Source organism: Neoarius graeffei, chromosome 17 (assembly GCF_027579695.1).
Source record: "Neoarius graeffei isolate fNeoGra1 chromosome 17, fNeoGra1.pri, whole genome shotgun sequence".
NCBI classification, from domain to species: Eukaryota; Metazoa; Chordata; class Actinopteri; order Siluriformes; family Ariidae; genus Neoarius; species Neoarius graeffei.
Window position 1 is genome coordinate 68,850,772 of NC_083585.1, and position 12,488 is coordinate 68,863,259.

At 42.9% G+C, this 12,488-nt stretch overlaps 2 protein-coding genes across 2 annotated transcripts in view; one reads left to right on the forward strand and one right to left on the reverse strand.

The window, feature by feature from the left end:
- Positions 1 to 12,488, reverse strand: part of LOC132864475 (NLR family CARD domain-containing protein 3-like) — a 1,256,659-nt gene that overhangs the window by 1,167,797 nt on the left and 76,374 nt on the right. The gene's annotated exons all lie outside the window — the stretch shown is intronic.
- Positions 1,184 to 9,602, forward strand: LOC132864489 (gamma-interferon-inducible lysosomal thiol reductase-like). The gene is made up of 7 exons (XM_060897915.1): positions 1,184 to 1,355; positions 5,781 to 5,960; positions 7,637 to 7,711; positions 7,901 to 7,990; positions 8,617 to 8,769; positions 8,881 to 8,949; positions 9,330 to 9,602. The coding sequence occupies exons 1-7, from the start codon at positions 1,269 to 1,271 to the stop codon at positions 9,387 to 9,389; spliced, it is 714 nt and encodes a 237-aa protein (XP_060753898.1). The 5' UTR covers positions 1,184 to 1,268; the 3' UTR covers positions 9,390 to 9,602.

Here is a 12,488-nt window from a genome sequence, read left to right on the forward strand (position 1 = left end):
TTCATGAATATGATTTTCTCACTGCCTACTTGTTAATTTCCGTCGCCATGAAAGAGATGTGTTGTTAAAGTTTGTAAGATTAAAATTAACTTTGTCATATCCATTATCTCTTAACAGAAACTACATTCATGTACAGTTGTCTGCCGAATTCATCTCAAAGAAAATTGCATGAAGCTAAATTTGTTTATTGAATAAATTGTGTTTCATACAATGTTTAAAGTCGTGAGATTTTTTAATGCATCATAATAAGTTATCGTTAAAATGGGCGCTTCCCACTTGCAATGGTGAATAGTAATGAATGAAAATGACTTACAACTGAGTCTTTGATATTCAACTACATACACTGCCAACGTCATGACGTCACGGTGCAAGAACATAATTCTGACCCCCCCAATGTTGACATGAAGTTGGCGCCTATGGTTACGTGTGTGGAATGTTCACACGTTCTAAACCATTGGTTTCAACCATTGGTTAATACATAAAATGTAATAACAAAGTCACAAACTCAAGGTCCATGGGCTATCAAAAGTCAAATAATGACAATAGTGCAATTGTGACGAGGGTGGGCAAAGTTGAGGGGCCCAAAATTCTAATCTTTCATGGGGCCCAAAATTTCTGGCAGCGCCCCTGCTAGTGTTTATACTGTTTATATTGTCTGAGTGTTTAGTCTATGTCTTGTTCTTATCTAGTGTTTATACTGTTATTTATACTGTTTATATTGTCTGAGTGTTTAGTCTATGTCTAGTTCCTATCTCGAGTGTTTATACTGTTTATTTTTTTCAATTATTCTATTTTTATTTATTGCATTGCCTGTTTGCACCGTGGGTCAGAGAGGACTGATATTTCATCTGTGCTGTATGTCGAGCATGTAGAGCATATTTGACAATAAAGTTGACTTGACTTGACTTGACTTGACTTGACAGCTCTCTAATAACACACTTGTTGAGCACAAGATGAGTGTACAGCGGTCTGCAGTTCAGGGTTTATGGCAGGTTAATGAATGTCAGAGTGCGTGAGGTGTGTGTGTGTGCTGTTTAAAGTGTGTTTAGTGATGCACTCTGTGCTGTGCTCCTCTGCTCAGATAGCCGCCGCCGTTCTGCCGGTTTTTAATGACGCGGCTCCGTGCGACTCTCAGCCAATCAGGTTACAGCGCGAGCGTCTGCAGAGCCAGTGTGGTGGCAGTGTGCGGCAGTGTGCGGAAATAAAAGCCGCCGCTCGGTTCGAGTCTCTTCACCCCGTTTCCTTCCTCACACCGAACCGCTGTACAGATGTGCGTCCTCAAGTCCGCGCTCGCGCTCGCCTGCCTCGCGCTGTTGGTGTCTGAGTGCGCGAGCTCCCCAGTCGGCAGATGCGGGGTGAGAAAGTGCACGCGTGCACACTACTGCTCCTACTTATTATTATTATTATTATTATTATTATTATTATTATTATTATTATTGTTGTTGTTGACCTGAGTAAAGATACTGTTGCTTTAGTAACAGTTCACCTGAGTGACTGTGAGAGTAGTGATGATCATCTCTCTCAGGGTAGACTAGAGAAAGTCATCAGGAGAAAAACTCCCCGAATGTTGTGTAATTACTTTATTTGAATGACTGTTCTCTTTCTCTGTGTGTGTGTGTGTGTGTGTGTGTGTGTGTAATAATTCCCAACTTCAATAAGAACCCTTTTGAACTCCTTTCCTCTTCTGCATCTCCACCCCGTCACATTCTGCTCTTCTTCTGTTAGTCATCTCAGCGTCTCCTCGTTTCCTTCTTCTCTTCTGGAGCACAATCAGACTCGGACTCGCTTTGTTGAGCTTCCTCCGTCTTTAGTGATGAAGGTGCTTTCCAATGCTGGTTTGTTTCTGAATCATGCCCAAGTCTCATCACATATGTTCACACTTCATCTCATCTCATTATCTGTAGCCGCTTTATCCTGTTCTACAGGGTCGCGGGCGAGCTGGAGCCTATCCCAGCTGACTACGGGCGAAAGGCGGGGTACACCCTGGACAAGTCGCCAGGTCATCACAGGGCTGACACATAGACACAGACAACCATTCACACTCACATTCACACCTACGCTCAATTTAGAGTCACCAGTTAACCTAACCTGCATGTCTTTGGACTGTGGGGGAAACCGGAGCACCCGGAGGAAACCCATGCGGACACGGGGAGAACATGCAAACTCCGCACAGAAAGGCCCTTGCCGGCCCCGGGGCTCAAACCTGGACCTTCTTGCTGTGAGGCGACAGCGCTAACCACTACACCACCGTGCCGCCTGGGTTCGCTTTATGGTTGTTCTGAAATGTCTGCACAAATGTGTTGTGATTTTCTTTTAGATCAGGGCTCCACACTTTTGGGCCAACCTTCACACAAACTTTTATGTTTTATGCTGGAGAGCATTTCTGTAATCATTTTGATGCTGAGTCGTCAATCATTTTCAAACATGTGGGTTGTTTTTGTTTGTTTTGTTTGTTTTTTGGAGCATTCTCATTGGTTCTTGACATGCTGAGATGTCGACAATGTTTATCATCTTCTCAACCTTCACAAAATCTCTTGTGCACGGCACGTATTCTTCCCCATAAACTTCAAAAAGATTCAGTCACAGTTTTCTTCAATTTCACCAAAAATTCAAATTGATGCATTGCCTGAATTTTATACTGACAATTTTTACAACATGCCATAAATCATGTCTACTTCAAGCAATGCATACTTTCACACTTTCTTGGGTTGGTTCTATCTGCCCATTGGTCACTGTACACCATGTGGTTTGTGGTTCGACTTGCATAATCCCAGTCTCATTATTTAATAGCAACACTGTGTATAATTACCCCGTACATCCGACGTTTACTCTGAGATCTCACTGACTTTAACCTGTTCATGGGTGTTGGTGACAGATGGTCTGGTCTGAGTATTTTATAAACAGCTGATCTCCTGGGAATTTCCACACAACAGTGTCAGAGGTTATAAAAAAACAAAATCATCCATTGAGTCAGTTCTGTGAGCGGAAACACCTTGTTCCAGTTGACAACCAAATAACCTTTTGTTGTTGTTTTTTAAACCACAGTTGTGAGAAGAAAAGCATCTCAGAACACACACTGGGTTTTAGAATGGTTGCTGAGTGACTTGTGTTACTTTTAACAATAATAAACCCAATTGCTTTTGATTATGTGGATCAGAATTTCTTGGAAGTGCAGGATTTTATTGCCACTTGGTGGCATCACAGGGAGAAAAAACCATCAGACACAAGACAAGTCAGACTACTGGGATCTCCAGTTTGGGTCTGAAAGGTAACTTTCAATGCCCTTTACACACTATACTGAGTGTTACCTATAGGCTGGAGCAGAACTTGGGTATACGGTACACTACAGCCAAAAGTTTTTGGACACCTGACCAAGTGTAGTATTACAGTTTTCCTTCACTGGAATTAAGAAGCCTAAACTGGTTCCAGCACAACAAAGTGCACCAAGCGAACTCCATGAAGACATGGTGTGTGATGGTTGGCGTGAAGAATTCGACTGTCCTGCACAGAACCCTAACTGAACTCAACCCAACCAAACACCTCTGGGATGAACTGGAACCTCATTAACATCCCAACATCTCACATCGGCATCTGATCTCACGAATGCAATTATTAGCTGAACTGAATGAACACAAATCCCCACAGCCACACCCCAAAATCCTGGGAAAACCTTCTCAGAAGAGAAGAGAAGAATGGCACTCATTATAACAGCAAACATTTGGAAATAAATCTGGAATGGGATGTTCAACAGGAACACGTGGATCTAATGGTCAAGGGTGCACATACTTTTGGCGATATGGTGTGTATTTAACATAACAGGCAATTGCTACTGAACATCAAAGTGACGTCTTCAGTTTAGTACAGAGTTTTAAACATTAAAAGATCTGGCTGGTAATGTATGGATATCTCCACAGGGTTTGGCTCATCATTTGAAGATTATCATCATGCTGTTCCTTTCAGATAAATTAGATCAGGGATGATCTTTGACATTGTGACTAAACGCTTGGCATCTGAAGTGTGGAATTTTAGCATGTTTTATTTATGGGATTGGGGCATAAATATTTGTTCAAATTTCCACTTATTAATGCAGTCAAAGCTGCACACAGACATTCTGCTCAAAACGTGAGTCAGTGTGTTATTAACACCACAGTTATTAGTAATAGTGTAAAGCGTGATTTCAATCGAAGCTGCTGATTGGTCTGATGCTCTAAAGTGGTTTTGGACATCTTTAATTCGTTTTCTGCACAGGTCTCAATCACACTGAATGAAGACGTAAACAGAACAGTCATTCTTAAAGATCCTCAAATGATACACCTGAGATTCATCACTGCTGGTTTAACCAGTTTTGGATTTATTGCAATAGTGACTCAGAGGAACTCCGAGAGGAACTCCTCACTCTCGTTCAGGAAGTTAACACTCACTCATGCACACACTTCTGTCAGTCTCACCCTTTATTTTCCAGATCTTCAGTAATGTTTTCACTTGTGGGTGTGACATGTCTTTGAATTACATGTTACATACTGAGCTTCATGACATGGTTCTGAGATTAGATTAGCAAAGCAAGCTCACTATACCAGCTCCGTACACTCATCAGAGACACCGATGATCTCTGCGACTTCCTTCCAAGCGTCATTTTTCTTCTTAAAGCTAGACTGCCTTTCAGATTTTTCAGGTTTAGGTCATAAAAATAATTTTCCCTGACACACAATTATTTTTGTTTAGTGATTGAAAGCTGCTGAATTTGAATCATAGACTTCGAATTTTATTAGTTTTTTTTTTTAAATAGAACAATTAATGAATTTATCTCCACGTGCCCCTAAATTCCCCGCTATTTTTTCCTGCTTCACCATGACCCAATTCAAGATACTACGTCATGCATCACGTGGTGGGCTTTCCCCGTTCATGCAAGGCATTGTGGGATACAAATTTGAAACAGGAGAGAAAAATGGAGGACGTGAGTGTGCGAATGAAATGTGAAAGAGCGACTACAGTAACGGAAAGAAAGCGAGAAGAAAAGACGTTATGTTATATACAAAGAAAAGGAAACGCAGGACCAAACTAATAAATATGGGCGCTCAGCGAGCACCTCGGTGTGATCAGCTGTTCGTTTAGCGACAGAATGATGGAACTGTCAGTGCACGCTCAAAGGGAAACCTGTAGATGGCAGTAATGCAACACTGTGGATGCCAGCTGCTGTAAAACCCAAAAGAAGAAGGTAAACCTGCGCATGCGCACACGGACTTCCTCTGTCTGCTTGACTGCGCCAAGCGAGCGATTTCATGCACATTATTTGCTTTAATCCCCTCAAATTAAATAACTTCCCAGCCACAGAATGGCCTGATATTTTGTGAGATATTACAGAAATAAACAGATATCACAATCACCACATTTCAGACGGAACTAAATTTCACCGATTTTATGAAATCAAAAAGCTATCTAGCTTTAAGATCTTTATGCACATTTAAGGAGAGTAGTGTATGAAAGGAGACAATGAAACCATAAAGAGGTTATACCTTTTTCCTTTTTCTTCCATTTTTTTGCATCCAACAGTAATTGGGGGCTAATGGCAGGTAGGAAGTAATGTTGTGAGTGAGGAAGTGAAGAAATATCAGACCACACGTGCTGTAGGATTGGTGTGAATGAAGGATAAACACTAAAGAGTCAAATCCTCATGAGTAAGGTGCCTTGCTATAATAAAGTGTAGTGTTTAGGATGAAACAATAAGTGTGTGTGTGTGTGTGTGTGTGTGTGTGTGTGTGTGTGTGTGTGTGTGTGTGTAGATGCTGGGGCAGTGTGCACAGGTGAACTCCAGCAGGAGTGCTGACTCTGTGAATGTGTCTCTGTATTACGAGTCTCTGTGTCCTGGCTGCCGGCAGTTCCTGGTGTTGGAGCTCATGCCGACCTTCTTCATGCTTTATGACATCATGAATTTGGAACTTGTCCCGTACGGCAACGCAGAGGTACACACACCGTGTGTTAATGACTGCAGTTAACAGTGAAGTTGATTAGTTTCCTATAACAACACACTCCCCTGTGTTTTGTTCCTCTTATACCTATAACAACATGTCATACATTTTATCAGTCGTATTTAAAGGCCATAGGCAATGGTCGGAGGTGAAACGTAGAATATCAACTTTATTGTCTAGAAGAACGACCCAAAAAGCGAATTCAATCTTCCTGGTGTCTAATTTGCACCCTAAAAGTGAATAAAACAGTTAAAATATACTGTTTTGCCCAATTTCCGAAGGTCTGTTTATATCTCACTTATGCGCACTTTCACCGCCAGGGGGCGTCGTCGTGACGTTATTTAAGCCAAACAGACCGGGAGCAGTTCTGTGTTTACTTGCAAACCGAGCACACATGTACGGACGTTGGTCGTGAGAGGTTGTGTAAAATGTCTGAAAGCGATAGCAATTTTGAAGTAGGAACTCTCCAAATTGAATATCGAGAGGTGAAACCATATATGTATGAACCTGTGGCCGTTGCGAAGCAATCGGTGAATGTGGCTCACTGGTTTGACCGTGCGCCTCGGAATCGGACAGCGACTCGGCCGACTCTGATCGCGGTGACCCCGGACCTCAACAAGACTCGCGCCCAAATGATTTATCCTGGTAGTTATGATAAATTCCTACTTTCGTCGTAATACTAAATAAGAGCCCTTTTGAAGAATAATTAAACCGCCCTCCCTAGTGGATATAGGGAACGATTACTGGACAGTGCGCCGGTAGGCCACATTAGCCTGCCATCCGCGGCATTATACTATTTATAGCCGACTCTAAGCGAGGAAATATCCCTTTGTCTCATTCCCACAGTGATTGTACAGGATCCCTCAGGATTCTTGACTTGTCAATTGCAAGCAAAAGTAAAAATGTTTATCTCCAATTTTCTCCTTTTTGCTTGAGCGTTGCTGCTCCGTTTCTTCTTTGACTGATTGATTTTGTTTCACGCACACAATCCACTCTCTCCGCCTCGTCTCCTCTTCCGGAAAAAGCCAACCCTCTCTCTCTGCCTCTTCTCCTCTCTCAGAGAAAGGTAAAAATTTTCTTCCTGAACCGGTCCCGTTGTTACAGTTCACTGCACAGCAATAAGGCATGGGGGTTTTCTTTGGAAATTCCTGAACGCACGTCTGCACTCAAGCCGAACGGCAATGTAGGTAAATGGAAGTGGACTCAACTCAAGCGGTTTGTTTGTCTTAAATGACGTCATGCGCCGAGTGGTCACGAAAATAGCCGAACAGAAATTTGCTGCGATCCGCGCTAACTTATTCTAACTATTACTTATTAGCAATACTTCTTGGGACCAGAAGAAAATTACAGAGGGGTTTTTAACATATAAAGTTTCAAATGTGCATAAAATTAAAACCATTGCCTATGAGCTTTTTTTTTTTTGTGAAGTTTGTGAAACCTGCATGAAGCAAGTGAGTTTCTCTTCTGCTTCCTCACCAGCCTCGTTCAAGCCCCTGTGAATGAGCTGTTACTATAGAAACGAAAACATATCAGAATGAGTGCATTAATATAAACCTGCATGACTGTCAGAGCTGCTGTTATAGAAAATTAATCAACACTTCCTAACCAATCAGAGTGCAGAATTTAAAAGAGCTGAATTCTCACTAACCCCCCGGTTCTGTGTGCTGCAGGAGAAGCAGGTCGGAGACAAGTACGAGTTCACCTGTCAGCACGGACCAGACGAGTGTCTGGGCAACATGATCGAGGTGAGACAATAGAAAAGAATCAGGAGGCGGGGTCAGTGATGTCATTACAGCACCTGGCTCAGGTGTGTTCAGCTGTATGAGTGTGTGTTGTGGTGTGATGTTCGGCAGTGAGCGTTAGATCACATTACCAGCTGGTCCACACTGTAAAGAAATGAATGATATTGATGAGTGTATTATTTGTATGTTCAGACGTGTGTGATGGAGAAAGTGCCCAAAACTGCAGTGTTCGTGATTAACTGCATGGAAACGGCTGGGAATGTGGTGAAGGCGGCGGAACCTGTAAGTGTTCATTATCACTGATTTTATTGATGCCTCGACTCTGAGCTGGAATTTAATCTGAAATAAACCAACCTGGGACTGGAATTGGTCTCAATCTGATTTAGACCGACTTCCTGTAATCCAGACTGGTGTCTGTTGGACTTACACCAGCCTCAGTGGCATTTAATCTGGAACAAACTAACTCGGTCTGACCCAGATTAATTTACTGTCCTTGTTTGGACCCAGAACAGCCTCAAAGAGTCCAAACTGGCCTCGGATTTAATCTGGAATAAACTAACTTTTCCTCGACTTGCCTCATTCAGACCCGGACTATCTCTGAAATTAAACCTGATAGAACATATCACAAGCCGGATCTGACCTCAGTTTGACCCTATAGCATGAATATCAACTTAATCCCGGTCAGATTTGTGTCTGGACGAGCCTTAATCCAAACCACCCTGGCCTCAGTCTGCCTGGCCCTGAGAACAACCTGACCCGACTAATTTACCTGGTACCGTCTCAGACTAACTTAATAAAATAAAAACTAATAAAGACTAACGATCCAAACTGGGCTGGACATCAAACTGTGCTTTAGCTAAAGGTTCTCTCTCACTGCAGTATATTGATGGTGGATTGTGTGTCCTCAGTGTCTGGCCCTGTTCAGCCCAGACTCAAGCTTCGATGATGTCATGGCGTGTGTGAACGGTGACGAGGGAAATCAGTTAATGCACCAGAACGCCAAGGCAACCGCAGCTTTACAGCCACCACATGAGTACGTCCCGTGGGTCACCATCAACGGAGTGAGAACGATTATTCACATCATCCAACACCGTTTATTCTTCAATCTCTCCTCTTTAATCAGGCACTGAACTCCTGTGTGATGATGATGATGATGATGTATGTGTTTACAGGAGCACACTGATGACCTGCAGGAGAAAGCAATGAACTCGCTCTTCCTACTCGTCTGCAGTCTGTACAAGGTGAGGGGGGGAGGGAGGATGGAAAGAAGCAGAGACAGAGGGACAGGTAGATTGATTGAGACAGATAGATTGACTGGAAAGACAGGACAGATCGAAGGACCAACAGAAGGATGGACAGAGATAAATACAAACAAATGGACAGAAAGACTGACAGATGGGAGAATGAAGAAAGGGAGGGAGGGAGATAGCGGGAGAGCATGATGGACAGAGTGATGGAAGAGAAAAGAAAGAGATGAACGGAGACTGAGGAATGGTATGAGAGAGACCCAGAGAGAGAGAGAGATGGACAGAATGTTAAGGTTTTAACATTTTGCTGCTGGATGATGATTGTGTGTGTGTGTGTGTGTGTGTGTGTGTGTGTGTGTGTGTGTGTGTTCCAGGGTAAGGCTCCACCAGCGTGCTCTCTCGGAAAGAAGGCGGTAAAGACGAGTTACTGCTGAAGATGTTGAAATGTGACTGTAAAGCTGAATCAGTAACTCAGTGAATGATGACTGTAATGCAGTGGTGATTTTTCTACACACTGTTCAGGAACGCTGTACGAGTGTCGACACTAAAGCGCTCAGCCACAATTATTTGAATAAAACAACCTTTTACATCAATAATCTTTTTACAATCGTTTTAATATAATAAACAGTAAACAGGCTTTTTTATCAGCAATGTGTCTGTATCATCATTTTATAAATAAAGAGGTTTAATCAGGTGTGTGTGTGTGTGTGTGTGTGTGTGTGAGATATTAAATGAGGTCACCAGAAGCCTTGCAAAATTCAGCAAACGGGTGGTACAGTGGTGTAGTGGTCAGCACTCTTGCCTCACAGCAAGAAGGTCCTGGGTTCGAGCCCAGTGGCTGACAAGGGCGTTTCTGTGTGGCGTTTGCATGTTCTCTCTGTATCTGTGTGGATACCCTCTGGGTGCTCTGGTTTCCCCCACAGTCTAAAGACATGCTAACCAATAAAAGTAGGTTAGCATGTTGGTAAAAAGTAGGCTAACTGGTGGCTCTAAACTGACCGTCGGTGTGAATGGTGGTTTGTCTCTATGTGTCAGCCCTGTGATGACCTGGCAACTTGACCAAGGTGTACCCTACCTCTTGCCCATAGTCAGCTGGGATAGGCTCCAGCTTGCCTGTGACCCTGTAGAACAGGATAAAGCGGCTACAGATAATGGGATGAGAGAATAAATAAACTTATACTGAAATGTGCTTTTCTTTCTGTGTAATCTTCCTTTAAGAGGAGAGGACCCGTGAGAGAGCAGCAACACCTCAGGATCATGAAATAAAGAGAAACTTCATTAGAATCGATAATCGGTTCATGAATTTAATTGGGAGTGAAACTGAGTGTGAGTGCGCATGCGCAGAGCTGTCAGGGATTAATAGTGCACTAATCACTGTGAGGTGTTCACACGGAGGCGAGGAGCAGAAACACTGCTCATGAGAAAGTAAGACAAATCTCCTTCTGCTTCTTTATGGAGTCAATATTTTATTCTTATCCTTCTGCTGCCTTGTTAATAAAGCAGCACGCGCTTCTCTGCTCTGATTGGCTGATTTATTTCATCTGGCAGCTGATTGGAGAAAATTCTGCTTTATTCTGTTCATTATTCACACAGCTGACTGATTTAATGTCCTTTATTATTAAAGTGTTATTTATAAATGTAAAAATCAGAGAGAAGTGAAAGTAAGGTAAGTTTTGTGTGTGTGTGTGTGTGTGTGTGTGTGTGTGTGTGTGTGTGTGTGTGTGTGTGTGTGTAATAATCTAAATCTGACTGAGCTGATGAATTAAAGAGAGGGATAAAGTGTGTTAAAGTGAGGACCTGGTGATCTCTAGTGTCCAGCAACATTCACACTAATCACAGTTTTATTGCTGCAGGGAGAAAAATGTGACAAACCTTTATATACACATTACACAGAGCAGTGAAATGGTTTATTCCTACTTTTATTAAGAAATATATCTGCAATTAATCAGTATTTAATTGATACACTCTCAGAAATAAAGGTACTAAAGGTACTTCCTCCTTCTCCTGCCATCAGAGGGACATGTTTTATGAATTATAGTGTGTTTTCTACCCAGGAAGCTCATGTGGTGTTTATTTAACTCGTAAAGTTTTATGTACCTGAAGTGAACAATAGGACAAAAATATCCCCTTGATATCACAACACCTGAAGATATTTTTACAAAACAATATACTGTATATCATGATCTACAGCAGGGTTTCTCAACCTTTTTTGCTTTGAGGCCCACCTATTGAGGCTGGAGCTTGTGTATGGCTACTGCAGCCATGGCAGCCCTTTCCACCATCTGGACCAACAGTCATCTCTCTCTCCACACTAAGATCAGACTGTACAACAGCCTGGTACTGTCGATCCTGTTGTACGGCGCAGAAGCCTGGACCCTGACAGCCACTCAAGAACGGCTCCTGGACGCCTTTGACAGCAAGTGTCTGCGTAGGATACTGAGGCTCCAGTGGTACAACTTCACCTCGAATGCCACAGTACGCCAGCTGACCAACCAGCCACCAGTCTCCAGACTAATCCGATCAGCCCGCCTCCGTTTCTTCGGCCACATAGCCAGAACAACACCACCTCTCGAGCTGGCCAACCTGATCAGGGAACCCGCCCCACCCCACTGGTCCCACCCCAGAGGGAGACCCCAGACCAGGCGGCTTGACCAGCTTAAGGTAGACCTGAGAGAGGCCGGACTTAACCTCCGCACAGCCTGGCTCGCTGCCGAGAACAGAACGAACTGGAGAGTCATCTGCCGAGGCGCCACGCTCTCACGAGCCAGCGAGGATGAGTGAGTGAGTGAGCCCACCTATTCATACTACAAACAAGTCAGGGCTCATTAAAAAAAAAAAAAGATCCCCAATTATTTTGGCTCATCTATTCTATCAGAATCTAATAATCTATTATAAAGTGTATTAACGGGATGCAACATCACTCCCTGTTACTGATATTCTGTTCGCCAATCAACTGACCTTTGTCCATCCCTGACTATGTTTCCAGTTTCCCAATTTGGCTTTGTTTACAGTTTGCAATGCATCTGCTCTCCCCTGCGTTTGCATCCATAAGTACCTGCACCCTGACATGAGTGTACTGTAAATAAGCAATGGAGGAAACGTGACCAAAATTTCACACGTTTCAGATTTAATATGAACACTGCTTAGAATAATTATTTAACTTCATCCTCAAGGGCATTTCTAGCTGTTGAAAAGACCCGGGGCTAAGTCAGATTTTCCTGGAGGTTGGACTTTTTAAGGGAGATTGGCATTGATAGGTTGGGGAGGTTATATTTAAATTTACAAGATAATGATCTCACCCACATACATTCAAAAGTTATGACATCTTTATTACTGATTTTTGCACAACTCTTTTTAAATTGATGTACTTCACTTCAGTTTCTGTCTCCTTGTCATCTTGTCACCAAGATGGCACTGCGGAGGGCTGCCTCTGTGTTTTGGTGCACGTTGTTTTCTCTTACTCGAATTTCTTTCACCAGAGAAGAGCTCGTGAGCATCAGGGGAACAACTCCAGTGGACTTATTATCAACTTT